The following is a 19,563-nucleotide window of genomic DNA, read 5'->3' on the forward strand; positions in this document are numbered from 1 at the left end:
TTCTCTCTGAGGTCGTAGGAGGAAGCTGCTGGTGGGTGGGGTGCTGTTCCCAGGGGACCTCCTCCCTGACAGCTCACTGGAGGCGGTGCAGGGCTCCCTTGCCCTTCTGCCCCGACAGCTGCTCCTACGTAAGGAAAGGGCTTCTTACTTATGCTGCGGGGTGCTGCCTTGTCCTTTGTACCATTTATTTGCCTCTCAGATGAGCCCTACGATAAGATAACCAAGGCCCAGAGAGGAGAAGGGACTCAGCGAGGGGCCCCCCCTTGGAAGGCGGGACGTAGACGGAGCTCAAACCTAGCGTTTCCTGTCCTCATCAGGAGAAGGAACTTTCCACACTGGTCTGGATTCTCAGAGATGAGACTAATGAGGATTAAGGAAGGGGGACCCAGTGGGGTCCTTAAGGGGCCAGGACCTTTCATCGCCTTCCTGTCCCGAAGCCGATTCTGAATATTTCTGAGAAACAGGATCGAAGTCGGGTTGCCTGGGCATGACCTTCCTGAGTATACGGTGTCCTCTCTTTGCACCCAGATACGTCTTCCCTCATCTTCCTCACCCCCCCCAGCACAGCACCAGGTGGCGGTTCTCTTATCTGTTTGTAATTAATATTTAACACCCCTTCAGGGTCATGGTCTAGACCCAGTAGCTCCATAATACAGCGGTGGGCCACCCTTCAAGGTCCCCAGCCCACTCTCTCAGCAGCGCTAAGGGCCCCTCCCCCCACACTACAAACAAGTCCGCTTCCTGTCCCTTCAGGTGAACTTGGCCAAAGGTTGACTATCCTCACCTTGATTAGTAATGAGAAACAACCTAACAGCCAGACTGTTCTCACCAGGTAAGGGGAATGAGGAGTCACAGAGATTTTTTTTTTAGGCTGTAAACATCTCTTCCAACTCACAGGGCCGTGCAACTCAGGGTGACAGACAGATGTCCCAACTACTTCATGACTCTTGGAGGGCAGAGTCTGAGTGCCTGAGGAGAGAGACGAATGGCTCTGAGCCCTGTGACCCTCTTCAGGCTGCCCTGTCCCCACTGAGGGAGAGGCACCAGACCTCTGCTCTCCCAAGCAGGCAGCCCAGGCCTGCAGACAGGGCTGGAAGCAGCTGGAAGGCAGAGTGTCTGAGGCCCCCTGGAGCTGGGCTGAGGCACTGGCACCCCTGAGTGTCCTAGACCCTGACCCCCGTTACCAAGAATCACCATAACCTGGCCCAGCCTCACCCAGTGGAATGAGTGTTCACAGCAGAGCCCCGTCCAAGAGTGAACGGACCGGACCCTGTGGCCGCCATGGCAGTACCAGCAGCCATAAGAAGGAGAAGGAGAGGGGCACCTGCTGGCTCAGTCAGTTGAATGTCCGACTTCGGCTCAGGTCAGGATCTCACCACTCGTGGGTTCGCATCGGGCTCTGTGCTGACAGCTAGCTCAGAGCCTGGAACCTGCTTCAGATTCTGTCTCCCTCTCTCTCTGCTCTTTTCCCACCCACACTCTGTCTCCCTCTCCTTCAAAAAAAAAAAAATTAATAGAAGAAGGAGAAGGAGAGACTCAGCCATGTCGCTTGGCGGTTTACTTCCTGGACCACTCATCCTCCTGGGAAACTCCCAGGTCATATGACTGGTATCTTGCAAGAAAGGAAAACGTGGCTCAGAGAGGTTCCTTGCCCAGGTTGGTTTTCTAAACTTGCCTCGTCGTCATGAGAATCCCCTGGGAACTTACTAGAAACACAGCTTCCCCAGCCGCCCCAGCCCTGCTAAATCCACTGCTCCTGGTGAATTTGTATTTCTAATAAACACCTTTGATTATTCCTCTCCAGCAAGTAGAAGGAACAATGCCCTCTCCCCAAAAGTTTCCCTGTCCAGAGCGTCAAATTACCTCCCTGGAGTCACTCTTAGTACATCCCCTGGGTGGGGGTGCGGGTCCAGGCTACTCTGGTAGCACTTCCACCTGTGAAGTCTGCAGGCCTCTGGCCTTCCGAGCCCCCGGCCCCAGAAACTTATAGGGGTTGCCTGAGTCTCCACCCAGAGAATAGGGCCCATGGACCTGGACCCCGCTGGGATCCCCGAGGCTGGATCTCTCTGTGCCCCTCCTAGGTCTGAGTGTCAGCCTAAACAAGGAGGCGATGACCACATGCCATGGCCAAAGCTCGTCTCCTTGTTGCCGTCTCCACCCTACCTTCCAGAAAGTGGGACGGAGGCAGGAATGGGCTCACTTGCAGATGTAGGTGTGGCACAGCCCTGAGACCCTGGCTCCCTGCTCAGCCCCTGGGCTGCTTGAGCCCATTTTCCTTTCCCACTCTAAGGAGGAAGCAGCATAAGGAAGATACACTTAGACCGTGAGTGTGACAAGAACAGTATCTGGAATTAGCTGAGGGGATGGGGAGGAGAGCGACAGACGGACGGACTGGAGACGGCAGAGAGGAGGTGCTGGGAGGGAGCCCAGGGCCAGACAGCTCTCCGCTTGGCCACCAGGGGAAGCGTCCTCCAAAAACGGTGTGGCTGTGGTCTGAAAAGGTGGAGTGGACGTCCAGAGTGGCTGCTGGTGAATCTAAACAACTGTCCTTAACAGTCAGACATCCGGGGAAGGCAATGAAAGGGGGAAGATGAGAAGGAAAGATGGAGGGGCACTGGCTGAGAGCCAGGTACTTCATCAGGCAATTTATGCTTTTAACCTCATTTGAATCTCACAGTCATTCTGCAGGACAGGTATCCATCCATCCATCCATTTTTCTTTTTTCTTTTTTTTTTTTTTTTTAATTTTATGTTTTATTTATTTTTGAGAAAGAAAGAGAGAGGGAGAAACAGCATGAGCAGGGCAGGGTCAGAGAGGGAGATACAGAATCTGAAGACAGGCTCCAGGCTCTAAGCTAGCTGTCAGCACAGAGCCTGACGTGGGGCTCGAACCCACGAACCGTGAGATCATGACCTGAGCCGAAGCTGGACGCTCAGCCAACTGAGCCCCCCAGGCGCCCCTCATCCATTTTTCAACAAACATATCAACGGCCTAGTTGCATGCCAGGCACTGTCCTCGGGCTGGGGATACAGTGAACAAGACAGGCACGCAAGTTTCCAGTTGTTCTGGAATTTACCTCCAACTTACTAATAAAGCAGCTAAGGCCCAGAGAGGAGGCCAGGGTCCCTCCATTAGTGAGTGCAGGTGCCAAAGGCTGGGATTTAAACCAAGGTTTAGGGGCACCTTGGGTGGCCCAGTCGGTTAAGCATCCGACTTTGGCTCAGGTCATGATCTCACAGCTTGTGAGTTTGAGCCCCTCATTGGGCTCTGTGGTGACAATGCATCAGGCTCTGTGCTGACAGCTAGTTCAGAGCCTGGAGCCTGCTTCAGATTCTGTGTCTCCGTCTCTCTCTGCCCATCCCTCACTGTGCTCTGTCTCTCTCTCTCTCTCTCAAAAATAAACATTTTTTAAAAATCAAACAAGCAAACCAAGGTTTGCCTCAAGATTCCAAGCCTCACCTCTGCTCAACCTCGTGACCTGCAGGGTTGGCTGTGTGCCCTTTAAGGCACATCCAGCCCTTCCTGAGGTGACGTCCCCATGAGGAGTGAGGGCATCCCTGGGGTGAGTGTGAATCCCACACACACAAGGAGGGTGAGCCCCCATGTTCCTACTGCTGTGGAGTTATCGGTGCAACTCCTGTTACACTGGCCTCGGTGGGCACCCGACCCGTCTGCAGCTTCATCTACCCTACCGGAACCTTCTCGGTCTCTCAGCAGTTTAAACGTCTGTCTCCTGCTGTCCTGGAAGCCCACACACCCTCTGCCGTGTGTACGATTCACACTCACACCTCACCGAGAATGTATCAACGTGGATCCTTGGGAAGCCCTTCGGAGGCTGGCTCAGTACAAGATGGAAGAGAGCCACCAAATGTCCCCCCTGAGGCCAGTGAGACAGGGGGGAAGCGGGAGGACTCAGAAAGGGGTTTTCAAATAGAGCAGGAGATTAAGACCCCCACCAAGCCATGCCCATCCCCACCGACCATGGCCGGGAGGGCCGGGAGGGCCGGGCCAGTGGGTGCTGGCGTGAGAAGCCACCTGCCCCCCTCCCAGCCAGTCACAGTGCAAGCTCTGAATACTCACTACAGGTCACATTGCTTCCACGCTCTTCAGGACTGGTGACTGGTGTCCAGCCTCACCGTGCCCACTTTTCAGAGGGGGATCAGATCCGAGAAGCTGGGCGTCTTCCCCCAGGGCACCAGTCGGAGCCGCCGCTCCTGGGACAACCCCTTAGCACCCCCCGACTGCTTTCCCTACAGCCAGGCCTGAGCTCTTGCCTTCTCTGTACCTCACTTAGGGGGCGGGGGGCAGAGCTGGGCAGCGGGGATCACGCAGAGGGCAGAAGTGGTGTGCGGAGGCCGGGTGGGGGTGGGGACAGCTCCACCTGTTGCTGCCGCCTGAGCAGCGCTGGCGGGACGGCCCCTCCTCTCTGTCCCCCCCCCCCTCCCGATAGTTCCCATCCATTGTCATCAACTGTCTCAGCGCTGCTATATTTAAGGCCCATGCGGGCTCCAGGATCGCATTCTTCTTCCAGTCCCCGCTGAGCCCAGGGCAAGAAGGAACTGAGGTCCCTCTCCTCCTCTGGAATTTTCTCTTCAGAGACGACTAAGTGGGCACAGCTGCTTCTGTGAGTCACCTCCAGGGATCAGAGGTGGGGAGGGACACCCTCAGAAAGTGAGACCCTTAGCTTTCCAATAGCAAGTGGGGTGTGTGTGCGAGTGTGTGTGTGTAGCGGGGAGAGTGTTGGGAAGGGACCCTGGGGGATTTGGGAAGAAGGACACGTACTGAGTCAGCACTCCGAGTAAAAATGGGAAGGGGATTCTGGAGACCCCCGCCCGGTCTCACCGTTCTGCATGGCCCTCGGTCCTCTGGGCTGAGCCCTCTGTGATGTGAAAGCTGTGAAACAGACCGTCGGGGACGCCTGACAAGCGGAAGGGGCCCCGTGAGCTGGCAAGTCCTGCGAAGCCAGAGCAGCGCTGGCCGAGGCCTGCTTGGCCCACCGGGCAGGCCGGGAGGGCAAGGAAGCCCTCATGGCCCGAGTTTCGGGGCCAGGAGGGCACTCGTCCAGCCTGCGCTCACTGGCAGGAAACCGAGGCCCAGACAGGGCAGGGGTGGCCCCAGCTACTCAGTGGCAAGGTCAGGGCTCCAGACGCGGGAGCTAGCGGGAGCTGGCCGGCCCAGAGGACCCAGCCTTCTGCCACCAGCTTCTGCGAGTCGCTCAGCCTCTGTGCCCTTCCCTTTCCCTCCCGAGGAAGCGGGGACAGACCTCGTTGCCCCTTGTCTTTGGAGGTCCCTGCCAGGTGCCCTTGTGGAAAAGCAGACTGGGGCTTGGAAGATGAGGGGCGGCCATGCTGCGGGCCCAGGAGTGCGGGCCTTACACCCCCAGGAGAGGGCAGGGGTCGGCTTTCCCCGCAGGCCTGCACCCCGCCGACCCCTCCCCGCCTGGCCCACGAGGCGCTGCACTGCCATTGCTACTTCATCCCAAGCCTCGGTCAGCGCTTTAAAAAGAAGCATTGGCTCATCCACCAGAGTCCAGGGTCTGGTTGCAGGAGGCCCAGGAGGTCAGGGATGAGTGCCAGTCACACACACACACACACACACACACACACACACACACACACCCCTCCACAGTGCTAATCAGGAACAGAGCATCCGAGGAAGGGAGCCAGCAGCTGATGCCAAGGAACGTTCCTCAGGCGCCAGGGCCAGGGCCACCGTGTCCCAGAAAAGCTGGGGGGGAGGGGGAAGGGCCTCCCCGCCCCGGGTGGTGCCCAGAGCTCGCCTCTGGGGCTGTGAGGACGGAGGGGCGGAAGGAGCAGAGCCAGTCATCCTCTGGGTGCAGGCGTGCCTTTTTCCCCAGGAGGGGCTAGACAGGAATCTCAAGGAGTGATCGTCCTGTTCACGTTTCGACAGGTTGTCTGCAGGAGGCCAAGGAAGTTTCAGGGCGGCCCTTAGTCCTGCAGTAATCCAGACACTGAAAGGGAGCAGATTTTAGGGACTAGAAGGAGCAAATATCCGCTAAGGTGGCCCCTCAGCAGCCTGAGCCCCCTGATGCCCCATAACTGGCCCATCAGGCCACAGGGCTCCGATGAAGCCAGCGGGCCCCTCTCCCATGTGATGGGCTTACAGAAGTGGTCCCCCAGGTGCCATGTTCACAGCCAGGTCAGAATACGACACACACACATCCCACCGCGGCCAGGAGGACCCCCGGGGAAGCGGGAGCTAGGGGTGACCTCAGGTCTCAGCCCGGCAAGGATAGTCCCAGGTCAGTGGCCTGCGGCCAGAACTCTCCCCCCGGAGGAGCTGTGGAAGGCACCAGGGGTCCCGCTAAGCATCCCAGAGCTTCAGCATCCGAGGGGCCTGAGCTCAGAGACCCAGAGGCCCAGCGGTGACACTGAGACCCAGATCTGGGAGAGAAGTTGGTGCAAGAATCCAAAGCCAGCTAGCTCTCGGGCCCCCTGCTCTCTCTGCCTGCCTCTCCCTGTCCACAGATGTACTCCCTGAGCCCTGTGGCTCTGTCACTATTTGATCCAACCCGGCAGCCACCACCGGTGGACCAGACCCGAGCCTCGAGAACACGAAGGGGGATCCCTGGGTCGTGATCCCCTTACAAGAAAGGCCATGTGGCTCACTATGTCCCCTACCGCAGCCAAGGCCTGGCCTCGCGTAGACATGTGACACAGAGGTGAAGAGAGCTGAGTTGGGTGCCAGTCATGGCCCCACCACCAACTGGCTGGGGGACCTTGGGCGAGCACTTTTCCCTCCTCCTCTGTACAATGGGGTGATAATGGGACTGACACACAGTAAACACTCACTGTTGTTACTCTTTTTCTTAATGTTTATTTATTTTGAGAGGTGGGGGGAGCACGTGACCGAGCAGAGGCGGGGCAGAGAGAGAGGGAGAGAGAGAGAATCCCAAGCAGGCTCCGCATTGTCAACACAGAACCTGATGCTGGGCTCGATCTCACAAACCAAGAAATCACGACCAGAGGCAAGATCAAGAGTTGGACGCTTAACCCACTGAGCCACCCAGACACCCCTCACTGTTGTTACTTTTAATTCACTTATAATCTTGTTGAAGAGTCAAGATGTACAAATAGGAAGTAATGAAATAGGAGGCAGAGGCGTTTTTGAATCAGAGCTAAACCCGAATGGAGATAGAAAAGTATAAAAGGGATTAAAGTAGGGAAAATTCTAGGTGGCCTCTAATTTTTCAACAGGAATTCTTAGAAAAATAATGTTAATGTCTAACACTTACATGCGAATTACTATGCTCCAAGCACCCATCCAACCTTGACAACCACCCCAGGAGGCCAGTCGACCCATTTTACAGATGAGAAAACCAAGTCACAGAGTCTGGCCCAAGGGCATGCACTTGGAAGCTGGAATGAGCAATGGGAGGAGGCCGGGGTCCCAGCACCCCTGCTGTGCTCACTGAAGCATCCTCCGCTCAGCTGTGGAGCCTGCGTGAGGCTGCGCAGGCCAGGGGGAGGGAAGGGGTTCTCTGAGAGAGGAAACCAGCGCAGGCCAAGTGGGGCTGAGTGGGCATGTGCAGGAAGAGTGAGGACGTCGGCCCATCTGGAGTCCCAGAGCAACCCTCGGACAGCACAGTGTTGGATTTCTCATTGCCCGAGAAGCCGAGGCCCAGAGAAGGGAGGGCTTTGCCCAGGTCACGGGCGAGAGTGAGGCTGGAAGCCAGGGGCTGCCCCCGACGTGGGGCAGCACTCACCCAGCTGCAGGGTGCCAGTCTCAGGGCGTGAAGGCTGCCTCTGTCCCGTTAGCCAGGTCCCTGCCCCACCCCCGCCTCCATGCCCCGCTCTGCCTGATGGAGTGAGGACCCCCACCCCACAAACCTCCCAGCGATGCTGGGAGGACCCCATGGGGAGGGGAAGGGAGGGCCAGATGCCTGGTGGCGTGACCATGCACCTTGGCTTGGCAGGTCGTTGCTCTCGCAGCCATGACTCTGCCGCAGAGCCCCGGAAATGTGGGGGAACCCCGGCCCCCCCAGACCGTGGAGGTCCACCGGCTGGAACACCGGCAAGAGGAGGAGCACAAGGAGGAGCGGCAGCACAGCCTGCACATGGGTTCCTCAGTGCGGAGGCGGACCTTCCGCACCAGGTGGGATCATCAGGGACCCCGCCCCAGCCACCGCCCTACCCCTAGGGGTTCCCAGTCTGAGAGGGGAGGCACAGCCCGCTTTCTGGATAAGCCAGTCTGAGTATGGAGTATAACACTATCCTCTAGAGATCCTTCCTTCTGGAGTATCTGGTCTGAGGAGGGAGGCACAGCCCTGCTTTATGGGGATCCCAGTCTGAGGGGGGAGGCACAGCCCTGCTTTATGGGGATCCCAGTCTGAGGGGGGAGGCACAGCCCTGCTTTATGGGGATCCCAGTCTGAGGGGGGAGGCACAGCCATGCCTGCTAGTGTCCTGAGACTGAGGTAGGTAGATGCAGCCCTAATCTCGGGCATGCCCCTGCCAGATCCCCAGGCAATCCTGCCATTAACTCCCTTTTCCCACGACAGCGAGGAAGAGTACCAGTTCAGCGCCGAAGACTACGCCCTTGCAGCAGCCCTGGCTCTGACAGCCTCCTCGGAGACATCTTGGTAAGTCAGGTGGCCTTTTCAGAGAACACTGGGCTGAGAATAGGCCCTCCTGTCCAGTTCCCTGTCTCTACTAGGCTCCCTCACTGGACTTAAAGAGCCTGCCCAAAGTTCTACATCTAGCATAAAAGCCCAGACTGCACTCTGGATGGGTCCACACGCAGTAACAAGGGACCATCCCCAGCGGGGGAGGGGGGTCCCCACTTCACCACGGGGCTTCACCTAAGAGCAGCGAGAGGCTTCCCTGGGCTACAAAGCCTGTGTCCTGGTCCTGGCCAGCCTGAGACAAGTCACCAAGCCTCAGGTGACTTGTAAAATAGGGGGACTGTTCCTGTCCACTTGGTCGTCCTGAAGACAAAAGGAACAGAAATTGGTGAAAGTGCTTTGTGACCTGTATCCATAGTACTTATTATGCACCACCTGTAAGCTAGGCCCATTCGAATATTTAGGGGGAAGAAGCTTTGTCCTCAAGAAGCTTAAGGAGCAGCTGGTGATGGCAGGCGTGGGGAGGACGGGCGGCCCCGGCTGGGGTGCCCCCACCAACCCCGGGCCCTCGGCCCTGACGGCCTCTGCCACACAGGGAGGCTCAGCTGAGGCGCCAGACCTCTGCGGTGGAGCTGGAGGAGCGAGGGCAGAAGCGAGTGGGCTTCGGCAATGACTGGGAGAGGACGGAGATCGCCTTCCTTCGGACCCAGTGGCTCCTGCGCCAGAGACGCGACCGGAAGGCGCTGAGGCGGCGGGTGAGGGGTCCTGGGACCTGCAGCCCATCACAGGCTGCCCACCTCAGCCACCCCCTTCCCAAGAGGCTGCTGGACATTCAGGAAAGAGTCCAGGCCCTGGTCTTGGACCCAGTTTGAATCCCGCGGTCCCGGCCCTCCAGCTGTGTGACTCTGGGCAAGCCACTTACCCTTGCCGTGCCTCGGTTTTCTCATCTGTAAGATAGATGTATGTGGTGTGTCAGCTCTCAGGGGTGGGGTGGCAACTGAACAAGACTAGGTTTGTACTGTGACCTTCCCGGGGCCAAGAACACAGAAGACCCTCAGGAAACACTATTCTTGACAAAGATCCGGAATCTGAAGCCACTCTCCATGCCCCCTCCCCAGGGCAAGAGAGCAATAGCTCATACGTGGGCTTTCTCCGTGCCCATGTTCTTTCACATACTAGCCATTTAATCCTCACTACAACTCCACAGAGAGGCGGGAGAATATTATTATCATCCCCATTTTACAGGTGAGGAAACTGAGGACTTGCCTATGGTCTTGCAGGTAGGAAGTGGCAGAATCTGGCCTTGACCACAGGCCTGCTGTTCCAAAGCCCCTACCGTCTGTGTCACCTTGCCTCCCAGCAGCCTGTGATGGGGGAAGGGGGGCTCCAGCCCATGGGGCTGTGACTCCAGAACCTGAGTGTCAGGGGGAAAGGTGACAGCAAAGACTGGGGAGACATGATCTCCTGGCTCATGGGTGATCTTCGCCTCTTCACCTCCAGATGGAGGAGAAGGTCAGGGAGGCCAAGGAGCTGAGAGAGCTGTGTTCTGGCCGGGGGCCCTGGTTCTGGATCCCTCTGCGCTCCCACGCCGTCTGGGAGCACGCCACAGTCCTGCTGACCTGTACCGTCCAGGCCTCGCCTCCACCCCAGGTCACCTGGTAAGACCCCGGGGCAGGAGAGAAGGGGTCCTCACCCTGCCGCCGAGCTCAGAGCCTCCAGCCCTAAAGGAGCGAGAATTCTCTACAGCCCAGCCCCTCCCTCCCAGGAGCACACTTCCTCCCCCAGAAGCTCTTGCTGCCGTAGAAAAGCTCAGCCCCACGGACCCTGAGCTCTGCCCACCCCCCAGGGAGCAGCAGCTGCTGGGAGGCTCAAGCCTAGAGTTATTCTTAGCCTCCTCCCCACCAGCCTGGGGCAGGAAGGCTGGGCCACAGTGGAGCCCGCACTTGTAAAACTGCTGGTATAAGAAGGCAGCTGCTCTGAGCTGGGCATCTCCGGGGTGGGAGGAGGATGGCAGGAGGAGGGCAGGGGGCAGAGGAGCAGAGGGGAGGCGGGGAGGGCACCCCCACCCCACCCCCACCCCAGTGAGGAGCTCAGACCTGGAGTGGGAGCCCCTGTGTCCAGACCCAGCCCTCTCTCCTAACTGAGTGTGTGGCCTTGGTCAACCTCTCTGGTCCTGCTTCAGTTTCGTGTTCTGTAAAATGGGTTGAAGACCTCCTGCCCAGCCTGCATGTGGTGAGAAAGCCCTCAGAACAGCAGAAGATGCTGTTCCTGGGAGTGTAACCATAGCAGAACCGCAGGGTCTAGGCCTTGCTGGCAGAGGGAGGGGAGGGAGGTGGCAGGTGTCTTCGGAAAGGGGGGGTGGGGTGGAGGTGGAGGTGGGCGTGGTGGCTTCAGGGCTTTCTGTCAGGGCTTTCTGTCAGTCCCAACCGGAGGGAGGCGTATCATTCACGCAGCTCCTGTTCGAGAGCTCCCCTGGGTCTTAGGCATGGGGTCAGACGTGCTGGGGGAGAAGGGAAGGATTCCAGCAAATAATTACCAGGAGCATAATCTGCCCCAGGCCCGAACCACACACAATCTTCCCCCAAAGAACCCTCAGCCCAGAGGAGAAATGTCAACTTAGAGAGAAGTGCATTCTTGGGTGTCATTTGACATAAAAGAGTAAAGATCGAGGCGATGGAGTGGCTGCTTCCCCATGCCCCCTCCCCCCCCCCGCCCCCAGGATCCAGGAAGCCTTCTCAAGAGGCAGATCTTGAGGGTACAAACCACGATCTAGTAGGAGAGAGAGGATAAGCGCACCAGTGATCGAGATCACAGAGGAAAATGCAACTTCTTATACTTGACCCCATTTTTACTGACCTATCACTTTGCTCTCCCCACGGCTCAGAGAGGTAGCGGGACTTGTCTAAGGTCACACAGCCATTTTGAGTCAGAATTCCAACTCAGGTCTCCTCCCAGCTGCAGGTCTTTCTGCGACTGTTATTTTCCCTTGGAGCACAAATAATGCTTCAGAAGTCAGAGAAATAGAAAGCCCTCAGGCCTGGACCAATCAAGAAAGGTGTTGAGGGGGTAGGCATTGGGGCTGGTCATGACCAGATGACATTCATTCCAAAAAAGTGTGTCAGAAGCTAGAAGTCGTGTTGGGCGCTGGGTTTCTGTAGGGACCGAGGCAGTCCCTGCCTGTAAGTGGCTGGTCAGGTAGGAGGACGGCTCCCACCAGCTGGCCCGGGCTAAGGGGGGGTTGGGGAGGGCAGTACCTCAGCTGCCCTGCCTGGCAGCCAAGCCCTGCCCTGCCCTGGCACTTAGGCCCATATCTAAGGCATTCCATGGGAGCTTCAGGAAAGAGACTCATTTCCACCCCTGCCAGCAATGTTGCCACAGCGGGGAGCTGAGCATGTTAAGTGCTGGAAACAAGGCCAGGCCCTCTTCCAGCGGGAGAGACTCAGGTGGCCCCTGGTGCTCCTGGCTTGGAGGGTCTGGTGTTTGGACAGAGCCACTCAGTGTCCTGGGACTGGCCTCCAGGGCTCTGTCCAGGCCCTAGTAGACATCCAGCTCCCAGCTAAGAGGAAGATCCTGGAGCACCAGGTTGGTCAGGCGAGTACATTCATTCAGCAATTATTAAGCACTTCCTGAATGCAGGGGCACCAGCAGGACAAGTTAGGCAAGGCCCAGTCTGGCCATGTTAACACTGCAAATGTGAGCCCTGAGCATGATTCCATCTGATACCAGAATCCATCTCCAGAGCTACGCAAGCAGCCTTAAAAAATAAAATCCAATACCAAAATATGCAAAGAAAGAACGTTTAGAGAAAGAATAAAAATCTCTCTTTTATGAAGGCCTCTCTGAGCTAGGCTCTGGGCTGGGTGCCTGGCCTCTGTTATCTCACTTAATGCTGTTTTCTGACTGGCTGTTCTTTGCAGTCAGTCACCTGCAAAGCCCACGCCTTCGAGGACCTTCCGTTCAGGCAGGAGACCGGAGCCCAGAGAGGGCGAGACACTCGCTAAGCTCCCCGGCTGTCCAGGTCTCACCCAGAGCTGCAGCTGCTGCTTTTTTTTTTTTCCAGGAAAGATGGAAACTGACCAGGCTGAGGTGTCTGGAATGTTCCTGAAAGGTGGGGGTGGGCGAACCTGACTCTGGCCCCCTGGCCTAGGAGAGGTGGAAAACTATTGGACACCAAGATAAGGCACTACTCTCCTTTTGGAGAGGGTGCAGCCCGGGGACTCTGTGATGGGTGTGGGTGTGGCGCTGTTTGGTTGCCATGGACACAAACAGGGTGTGGGGGTAGCTGGGTCCCAGGAAGGTGACTTACTGTGGCTAGGGCGCCCTCTCTCGGCTTCTGCCTCCTCTTCAGCCTCAACCACCACTGGGGCTGACTGTCCTTGGAGCAGCCTCATGGGCACAGAGGCCCAGAGAGGGAGACTGACTTGCCCAAGGTCACACAGCCAGAGGTGTCGAGAACCCAGGCCTCCCAGCCTTCATTCCTTCAGCCTCCAAACCCCTGCCATAGGCCATGGATAGAGGTGAGGCCACCTGACCGTCCAGTGAGTCCACAGAAAACAAAGGGCGGTGTCCAGGGTGCAGTAGGCTGGGGCAATTTGCTGCGCCACCCTTGGGAGTCACATGGGGAGTTTTAAAAACACTGCTGCCTGGGCCCCACCCCAGAAATTCTGACTCCACAGAGATCTGAGATGCAGCCTGGGCATGGGGACTGCTCTTAACGGCTTAAATAAGATAAAAAGTGTCATTTTCCTTCACCTGCATGCCAGGGTGGGGCAGCCATGGTGACTATGCTCACAGATTCCCTGGGAACTCCGGCCTGGTCCCGCTCACTCCTGGGGGGCGCAGCCCCGGCCCTTCCCAGTGGGAGATGCTGGCCCTCTGGGCCGTGTTCTTGCCATAGGATGGAGGGGAAGACCACATAAAGGGGACAAAGGATCATCGATGGCAGCCACATGACACTTGCACTTCCTTCCTGTTGACAGGACTTAATCATGTGGCCACACCTAGCAGAAAGAGAGGGTAGGAAATATGTCACACACTGGGTGGCCCAGCGATGAATCCTGTTCCTTTGGAATGAGAGGGAACAGCTATTTGACACCAATGAACAGCTTCTGATACAAATTCCCAAAGCCTTGGGGCTCCTGGGTGGCTCAGTCACTGAAGTGTCCGACTTCAGCTCAGGTCATGATCTCACAGTCTGTGGGTTCGAGCCATGTGTCAGGCTCTATGCTAACAGCTCAGAGCCTAGAGCCTGCTTCCGACTCTGTGTCTCCCTCTCTCTCTGCCCTCCCCCACTCGTACTCTCTCAAAAATGAATAAATGTTAAAAAAATTTTTTTGTTTAAATTCCCAAAGCCTTGTGTTCAGAATCTGGGCATGGGGATTTTCCATGCTCTCTCCAGCGATTCTAATGAGAGCCGAGGTAAAGAATTGCCATCCTGAGATGTTGAGGAGGGAGGGAGGAATGGGGGCACTTTCCTGGCAACCCCCTCAGAGAGGAGGGAAAAGCTGGGTCCTGGTCCCGGGGGTGCCTCTAGCAGGGGAAGGGCAGGGACCCTTTATTACAGGCTCCCTCTTCTCTGCTTCCAGGAGCATCTATGGCGCTCAGGGCCCCGGAGAAAAGCTTTACATAGCTTATCCTGTTTGGTCAGTGCTCTTAATACCCCCATTTCACAGATGAGGACAACTGAGGTTGGGTGCAGTGAAAGTGCTGCCTTGGGTCACTTAGGCAAGTCATGACACAAAGCTGAGGTTGGAGTCCAGGTCTGAGAGGCTCCAGATCCTTCCCGCTCAGAGCCACACAGCCTGCCACAGACCACTGTGTCTCCACAGGTACAAAAATGACATGCGAATCGATCCCCGCCTCTTTCCAGCCGGAAAGTACCGAATCACCAACAACTACGGGCTGCTGACGCTGGAGATTAGGAGGTGAGGCTGTGAGCCTTGGAGAAACCCATGACCCCCAGCCCCCAACAATCCGAAGCCAGAGCAGGATTTCTGCGTCGGAAGAGTCTGGGGTGCTTGCTAAAACACTGATTCGTGGGATGGACCCTCCTCTGGCCTCCCGAGAGGCAGATTAAGGAGGTCTTAATCCGGAGCGGGGCATGGGGATTGGGATTTGCCAGATTTGCCCGTGTGATTCCGATGCCTGGAATACACGGTAAGTAATGCGGAGTCGGGGGCCAGCTGGAAGGACTGAATGGTGGGCTAGGGAGGCTGGGGGCGCTCCTTGCTGGAGGTGAGAAAACACACATGCGTGCACACCCGCATGCACATGCACACGCACGCACAAGTCCAAAGGGACGTGGTTCAAGGGAAGCGGTTAGCTGGGCCTCTCAGGAGATGGTGAGCCGTAAGCATGGATTTGAAGGCAGCAGCAGCGTGCAAGGAGGGAGGCCATCCGAGCAGGGTCCCCCCCCAGAGCGTGCACTAGTGTTCACACGGGCTGCTCCGGGACGGACCCCGGCACTGAGCCCTGCGTCGGGTGCTGCGCTCGTGTGACTGCTAACACCCACCGCCGTTCTTGCCGGGAAGCATGGTCCTGCCCACGTGCCGGGAGACGACACCCAGGCTCCCAGGGTCAAGGGGCTTGCACAGCTTGGACAGGGCAGGGCAGGGCCCGGGCCAGAGCCCTTTTCCCCACCTGGGTTCTTTCCAGTGCGCTAATCCCTCCATCTCCACCAGCTTGGGCCTCAGACACACGGGTATGCACAGGACGTTGGGCCCACCCTGCAGAAGCCAAGTGGGGATACATGGACGTAAATGTCTGACCGCTCGATGCCACGAAGGGACGTGCCCTGGGCTGCACAGTCGGGGGTGGCACGCAGGGCTGGGGTGGCCTGGAGGGGCAGGTGGGACTGGTTCTTGAAGCCGGAGGGATTCCGCCCCGAGTAGCCGGGATAAGAGCGGCGACACCAATGAGTCTCTCTGTTGGCTTTTGGGACCAGATGTGCCACATCCTACCAGCGACTCTGTTTGTCACCACGTGGCTCTGGAACGGAGCCAGCCCAAGCTCCACTGGGAACAAGACCGGGTTGGCCTGACCGGTGATGAGACCCAGGCCTGAGATTGAGAACACCTGGGCCTCTGGCCCAGTTCTGGCACAGACTGGCAGTGTGCCTCGGGCAAGTCCGTGCCCTGCTCCTGCTCCTGCTCCAGGATTCTGATTTGGAGGTGTTGACAGAGCAGGAGGCTACGCCTTGTAAGAGAGCTTGTCACCTTGAAGCTGGGTTGAATTCTGGGTGCTGTGTGACTATGGGCAAGTCGCTTAACCTCTCTGATCTTACAGAGTCCGTAATAATCGTATTTTCACAGCAGTTTCATCTGAGGTGGGTTAGGCTGGTGTTATGTCCCTAGTTCCTCAGAGAAGGGCACTGAGACCTAGCAAAGGCCAGTGGCCAGCCCAAAGGCCCAAAACTTTTCAGAAATGGGGCCTGAACTAAAGCCTAACATCTCTCACATGGGGGCTTCATGTTACTCCCCTCCTTTCCTACCCGTCCATGGGGACTTGAGTTTCTGATGAAGCCCAGCAATCTAGCGGGGGGGTCCTTTTCTCCTTTTCAGATGCACCATTGAGGACGCAGCCACCTACACGGTGCTGGTGAAGAATGCCTATGGCCAGGCCTCCTCCTTCGCCAAAGTCCTGGTCCGAAGTAAGCATTCCCATCCCAGCCGCCAGGCCAGCACAGAGCAAACCCCGGCTGAGCAGATGAGGACCAGCATCTGCGGTCAGATTGAGGCAGGGCCCTTGACGTGGGCATGTTTGGCCTGGGATCCGGTGACCAGGGCAGCCACAGAGCCTCACCATCCTGGGGCCTCTGGAGCGAGTGAGAGCCGCCTCCCTCAGGCCGCACAGTCTCCAAAGAGCGCGCTCACCTCTGAGGGTGGGCTTGCGTCCGGATCCAACTGGGGGCCCATGGAAGGGTGGCCCGGCCCTGCCAGCCCTCCTGAGGGGTCCTCGGAGCTGAGCCCTACCAACTCCTCTCTTGACCTCACCGCCCCATCCGGGTTCTGGTGCATATTTCCCAATTGTGCAGTTCCCGGCTGGTGTGATTCCCAATCCTGGAGGGCCCCCGGGGGAGGGGGCATCTGAAATAACAGCATAAATGTCCGGGGAGACATGAGGAAGTCAGCCAGACCCACGTCCACACGCTGGCTCTGCCACTGACGGGCCATGTGAGCCTGAGCCACCTTGCTTCACTTCTCTGAGCCGCCCCGTCTGTAAAGGGGGCCCCTCTACCTCGCTCAGGTGCTCGGGCTGACTAAATGTGGAGACATAGGTAAAGCGTGGTGTGTACTCGGCTTTAGGAAGGGATAGCTCTCTATCCCCCGCCCCATGACCAGGGCAGAGTGTAGCCAGGAAGCCATACCCCTGGGCGCCGGCGAGTGCTGCTTGTCCTCAGGGCCCCTGAGAGAGAGGTTTCGTGTAGGCACATGTGCATGCATGCACGCACACACATGCACACACACACAGAGTCCCTGGTCAGTGGACAGGCTGGAGTCCATTCCCCTCCCTGCCTCTCATCAGACCTTGTTAAACTGTCCTTCACAGCCCTCTCCACCCCTCTGCCCTATTCCCCAAATAGATCTTGGGTGGCAGCTGTCCCCTCTGCCAGCCTGGCTGTCTCTGGAGTCTGGGTTGTCCTTATAGGCTGTGCCTAGAGTCAAGCCAAGGTCAGGCATCAGGACCCTGCCTCCCTCTGTCCATCCATCCTTCCCATCACTTCCAGATCCCCACCCCTCCCTCCATCAAGGCCAGCTCCAGGGTCCCCAGACTCCAGCCACACACCTACGAGAAGCACCCACTCACCGTCATTACCACCCCTTCCCTGCTCTCATCTCCATAGCAACTGATAGAAGGCCCTGGGTTGGGATGTAGGAGTTCTGGGTTCTAATCCTGAGTCTTTCACTGACTTTGTGTGACTTTGGGCAGCCTCCTGACTCTCCCCAGGCCTCTCTCGGGAAGGGCCTTACCAGGGACCAGTCCATCATGGCTTCAGGGTTCTGGGGTACTAGCTGGGTGACTATGCCTCAGTTTCCTTATCTGTGTGATAGGATGACAACAGCATCAACAGACAGGGTGTTGTGGGGAGGAAATGAGTGAATATGGGGCACGTGGTACGCCCCATGTGACAAGGGCTGTGACTATCCTCTGGTGGTCTGGGTCACATCACCTTGAATTTCACCCTTAAGCCCCCACATGCCTCTCTGAGCACTCCTGCTGGCTGTCCCTAACTGCACCAGAAATCCCAGTCTGACCAGACTCGGCCTCCATGAAAACTGTGTGATCCTGGCTGCGGGTTTGGGCAAAGGATGAAAGCCGCCCTTCACTGAGCACCAACTATGTGCCAGGCTCTGGCTGAGGGCTTGGTTCATGTGAACTCACTTATTCAGAACTCCGTGACCACCATCAGCTAGGAATCACTGTCCACATTTTACCAAGAAAGGAATAGAGGCCCGTGGAGGTGAAGGAACTTCCAGAAGCTAAGGAGGGACCCACCAACAGACAGGAGGCCTCAAACCCACACCCAAGCCCACACCTCTGATCTAGTAGGAGTGTGAGGTCGGAACCTTCTCAAACTCCATTTGCCTTGGCCTTTCAGCCTACGTGGGGAAGGATGCTGGCTTCGATTCGGAGATCTTTAAAAGTAAGGAGGCTCAGGGCGGGACAGCCTTTAGGGAGGGGGTGTCTGGGCTCTTTGTCATACCTTCCAAAGCCTCCTTTAGAATATTAGCCATCCATTGTCCCCAAAGCATGTGACTGCCTATGAGCTGTTCGTTTTTGCACACTGACTTTGGGGGAGGCTCCCCAAGTGCTGTCCCCAGCTGCCCCCATGTGCCAAGCTGTCCAGGGGCCAAAACTGAGTGAGAAAGGCAAAGCCAAGCACGCAAAGGGACATGACTTTGAATAGTTGCTATTTTGGTTCAACTGACCCTACCTAGATAAATCTCTGCCCCTCTTCCACCCCCAGGACCCAGCCCGTTTTTCCTCATGAAGTCCACCTCGGGGGACTGTGAACCCTGCCCCAGAGGAGTGGGATGTCCCAGGCTAAGCGGGTGGCCTCAGAAGGCTGCTGACCTCACTTCTGTTCCCACCCCAGGACTGATGTTTGGCCCCAGCGTGGAATTCACATCGGTGCTGAAGCCCGTCTTTGCCCGAGAGAAGGAGCCCTTCTCCCTGTCCTGCTTATTTTTGGAAGACGTGTTAGATGCTGAGCAGAACATCCAGTGGTACCGAGATGGTGAGGACCCCTGTCCTGGTCTCCAGCCTTCAGGGGCAGCAGTGGAAGCCAGAGAGGGGCGAGAGCCTTGGCTCCATCCCCGACACTGGTCCCTGGGTCAGTGAAGGAAGGAGGGAGCCATGCCCCTCCCCAAGCTGAGTGCTGAGTGCTGAAGAGGGAGAAGAAAGCAGGAGCAGAGCCAGGTGGATTCAGATCAGGTCACCCTACAAGGGTCAGCAGGCACCTGTGGGTGCCAGGCCCCGTGCTGGGGACCAGGGCAGGGATGGGCAGATATGTGTGGACTCAAGGGGCTCTTCCTGTGGGAAGAAGGAGAAAGCCGAAGCACAGTCGTGGCCATGCCCACTGGCAGCCAAGGAGGAGAAGGGTGGCTGGACCTCCTTCCCACCCATTACCGTGACCGGGATTGCAGCTGCAGGTCAAGGAGAACAGCCCTCCCTCTGCAAGCACCCCTAGGGAGACAGCACCTGCTAGTGGTGGGGGGGGAATGGGGAACCCACAGGAAGCCTTGAGAAGCAGCTGCAATAAGGTGGAGATGTCTTCCCAAACCTGTCCATCTTCTAGAACAGAGGCCCTGACAGGAGGGAGGGACGGAGAGCAGGATGGCCCACAGTGTGGCCTCAGGCAGGACACCCTCCCTGAGCCCCAGGGAGAGCCCTCCCCCCGTCCCTCTCACTATAGTCACACAACTGAGTCCCCAGTCTCTTCACTGACCCTAGCCCCCTCAACAAGTCCTGTGCCCTCCT

At 57.5% G+C, this 19,563-nt stretch overlaps 1 protein-coding gene across 1 annotated transcript in view; it reads left to right on the plus strand.

The window, feature by feature from the left end:
• The first annotated feature begins 4,539 nt into the window (after positions 1 to 4,539).
• The window catches only part of MYOM3 (myomesin 3), a 45,591-nt gene continuing 30,567 nt past the window's right edge, over positions 4,540 to 19,563 (plus strand). The window contains exons 1-9 of the mRNA XM_029949431.1: positions 4,540 to 4,624; positions 7,937 to 8,115; positions 8,521 to 8,601; positions 9,179 to 9,338; positions 10,084 to 10,241; positions 14,412 to 14,507; positions 16,143 to 16,231; positions 18,182 to 18,226; positions 18,680 to 18,820. Of these exons, the coding sequence (XP_029805291.1) occupies positions 7,955 to 8,115; positions 8,521 to 8,601; positions 9,179 to 9,338; positions 10,084 to 10,241; positions 14,412 to 14,507; positions 16,143 to 16,231; positions 18,182 to 18,226; positions 18,680 to 18,820 (931 nt within the window). The 5' untranslated portion in view covers positions 4,540 to 4,624; positions 7,937 to 7,954. The remainder of the gene's footprint in view (positions 4,625 to 7,936; positions 8,116 to 8,520; positions 8,602 to 9,178; positions 9,339 to 10,083; positions 10,242 to 14,411; positions 14,508 to 16,142; positions 16,232 to 18,181; positions 18,227 to 18,679; positions 18,821 to 19,563) is intronic.

The sequence above is a fragment of the Suricata suricatta genome, chromosome 8 (genome assembly GCF_006229205.1).
Source record: "Suricata suricatta isolate VVHF042 chromosome 8, meerkat_22Aug2017_6uvM2_HiC, whole genome shotgun sequence".
NCBI classification, from domain to species: domain Eukaryota; kingdom Metazoa; phylum Chordata; class Mammalia; order Carnivora; family Herpestidae; genus Suricata; species Suricata suricatta.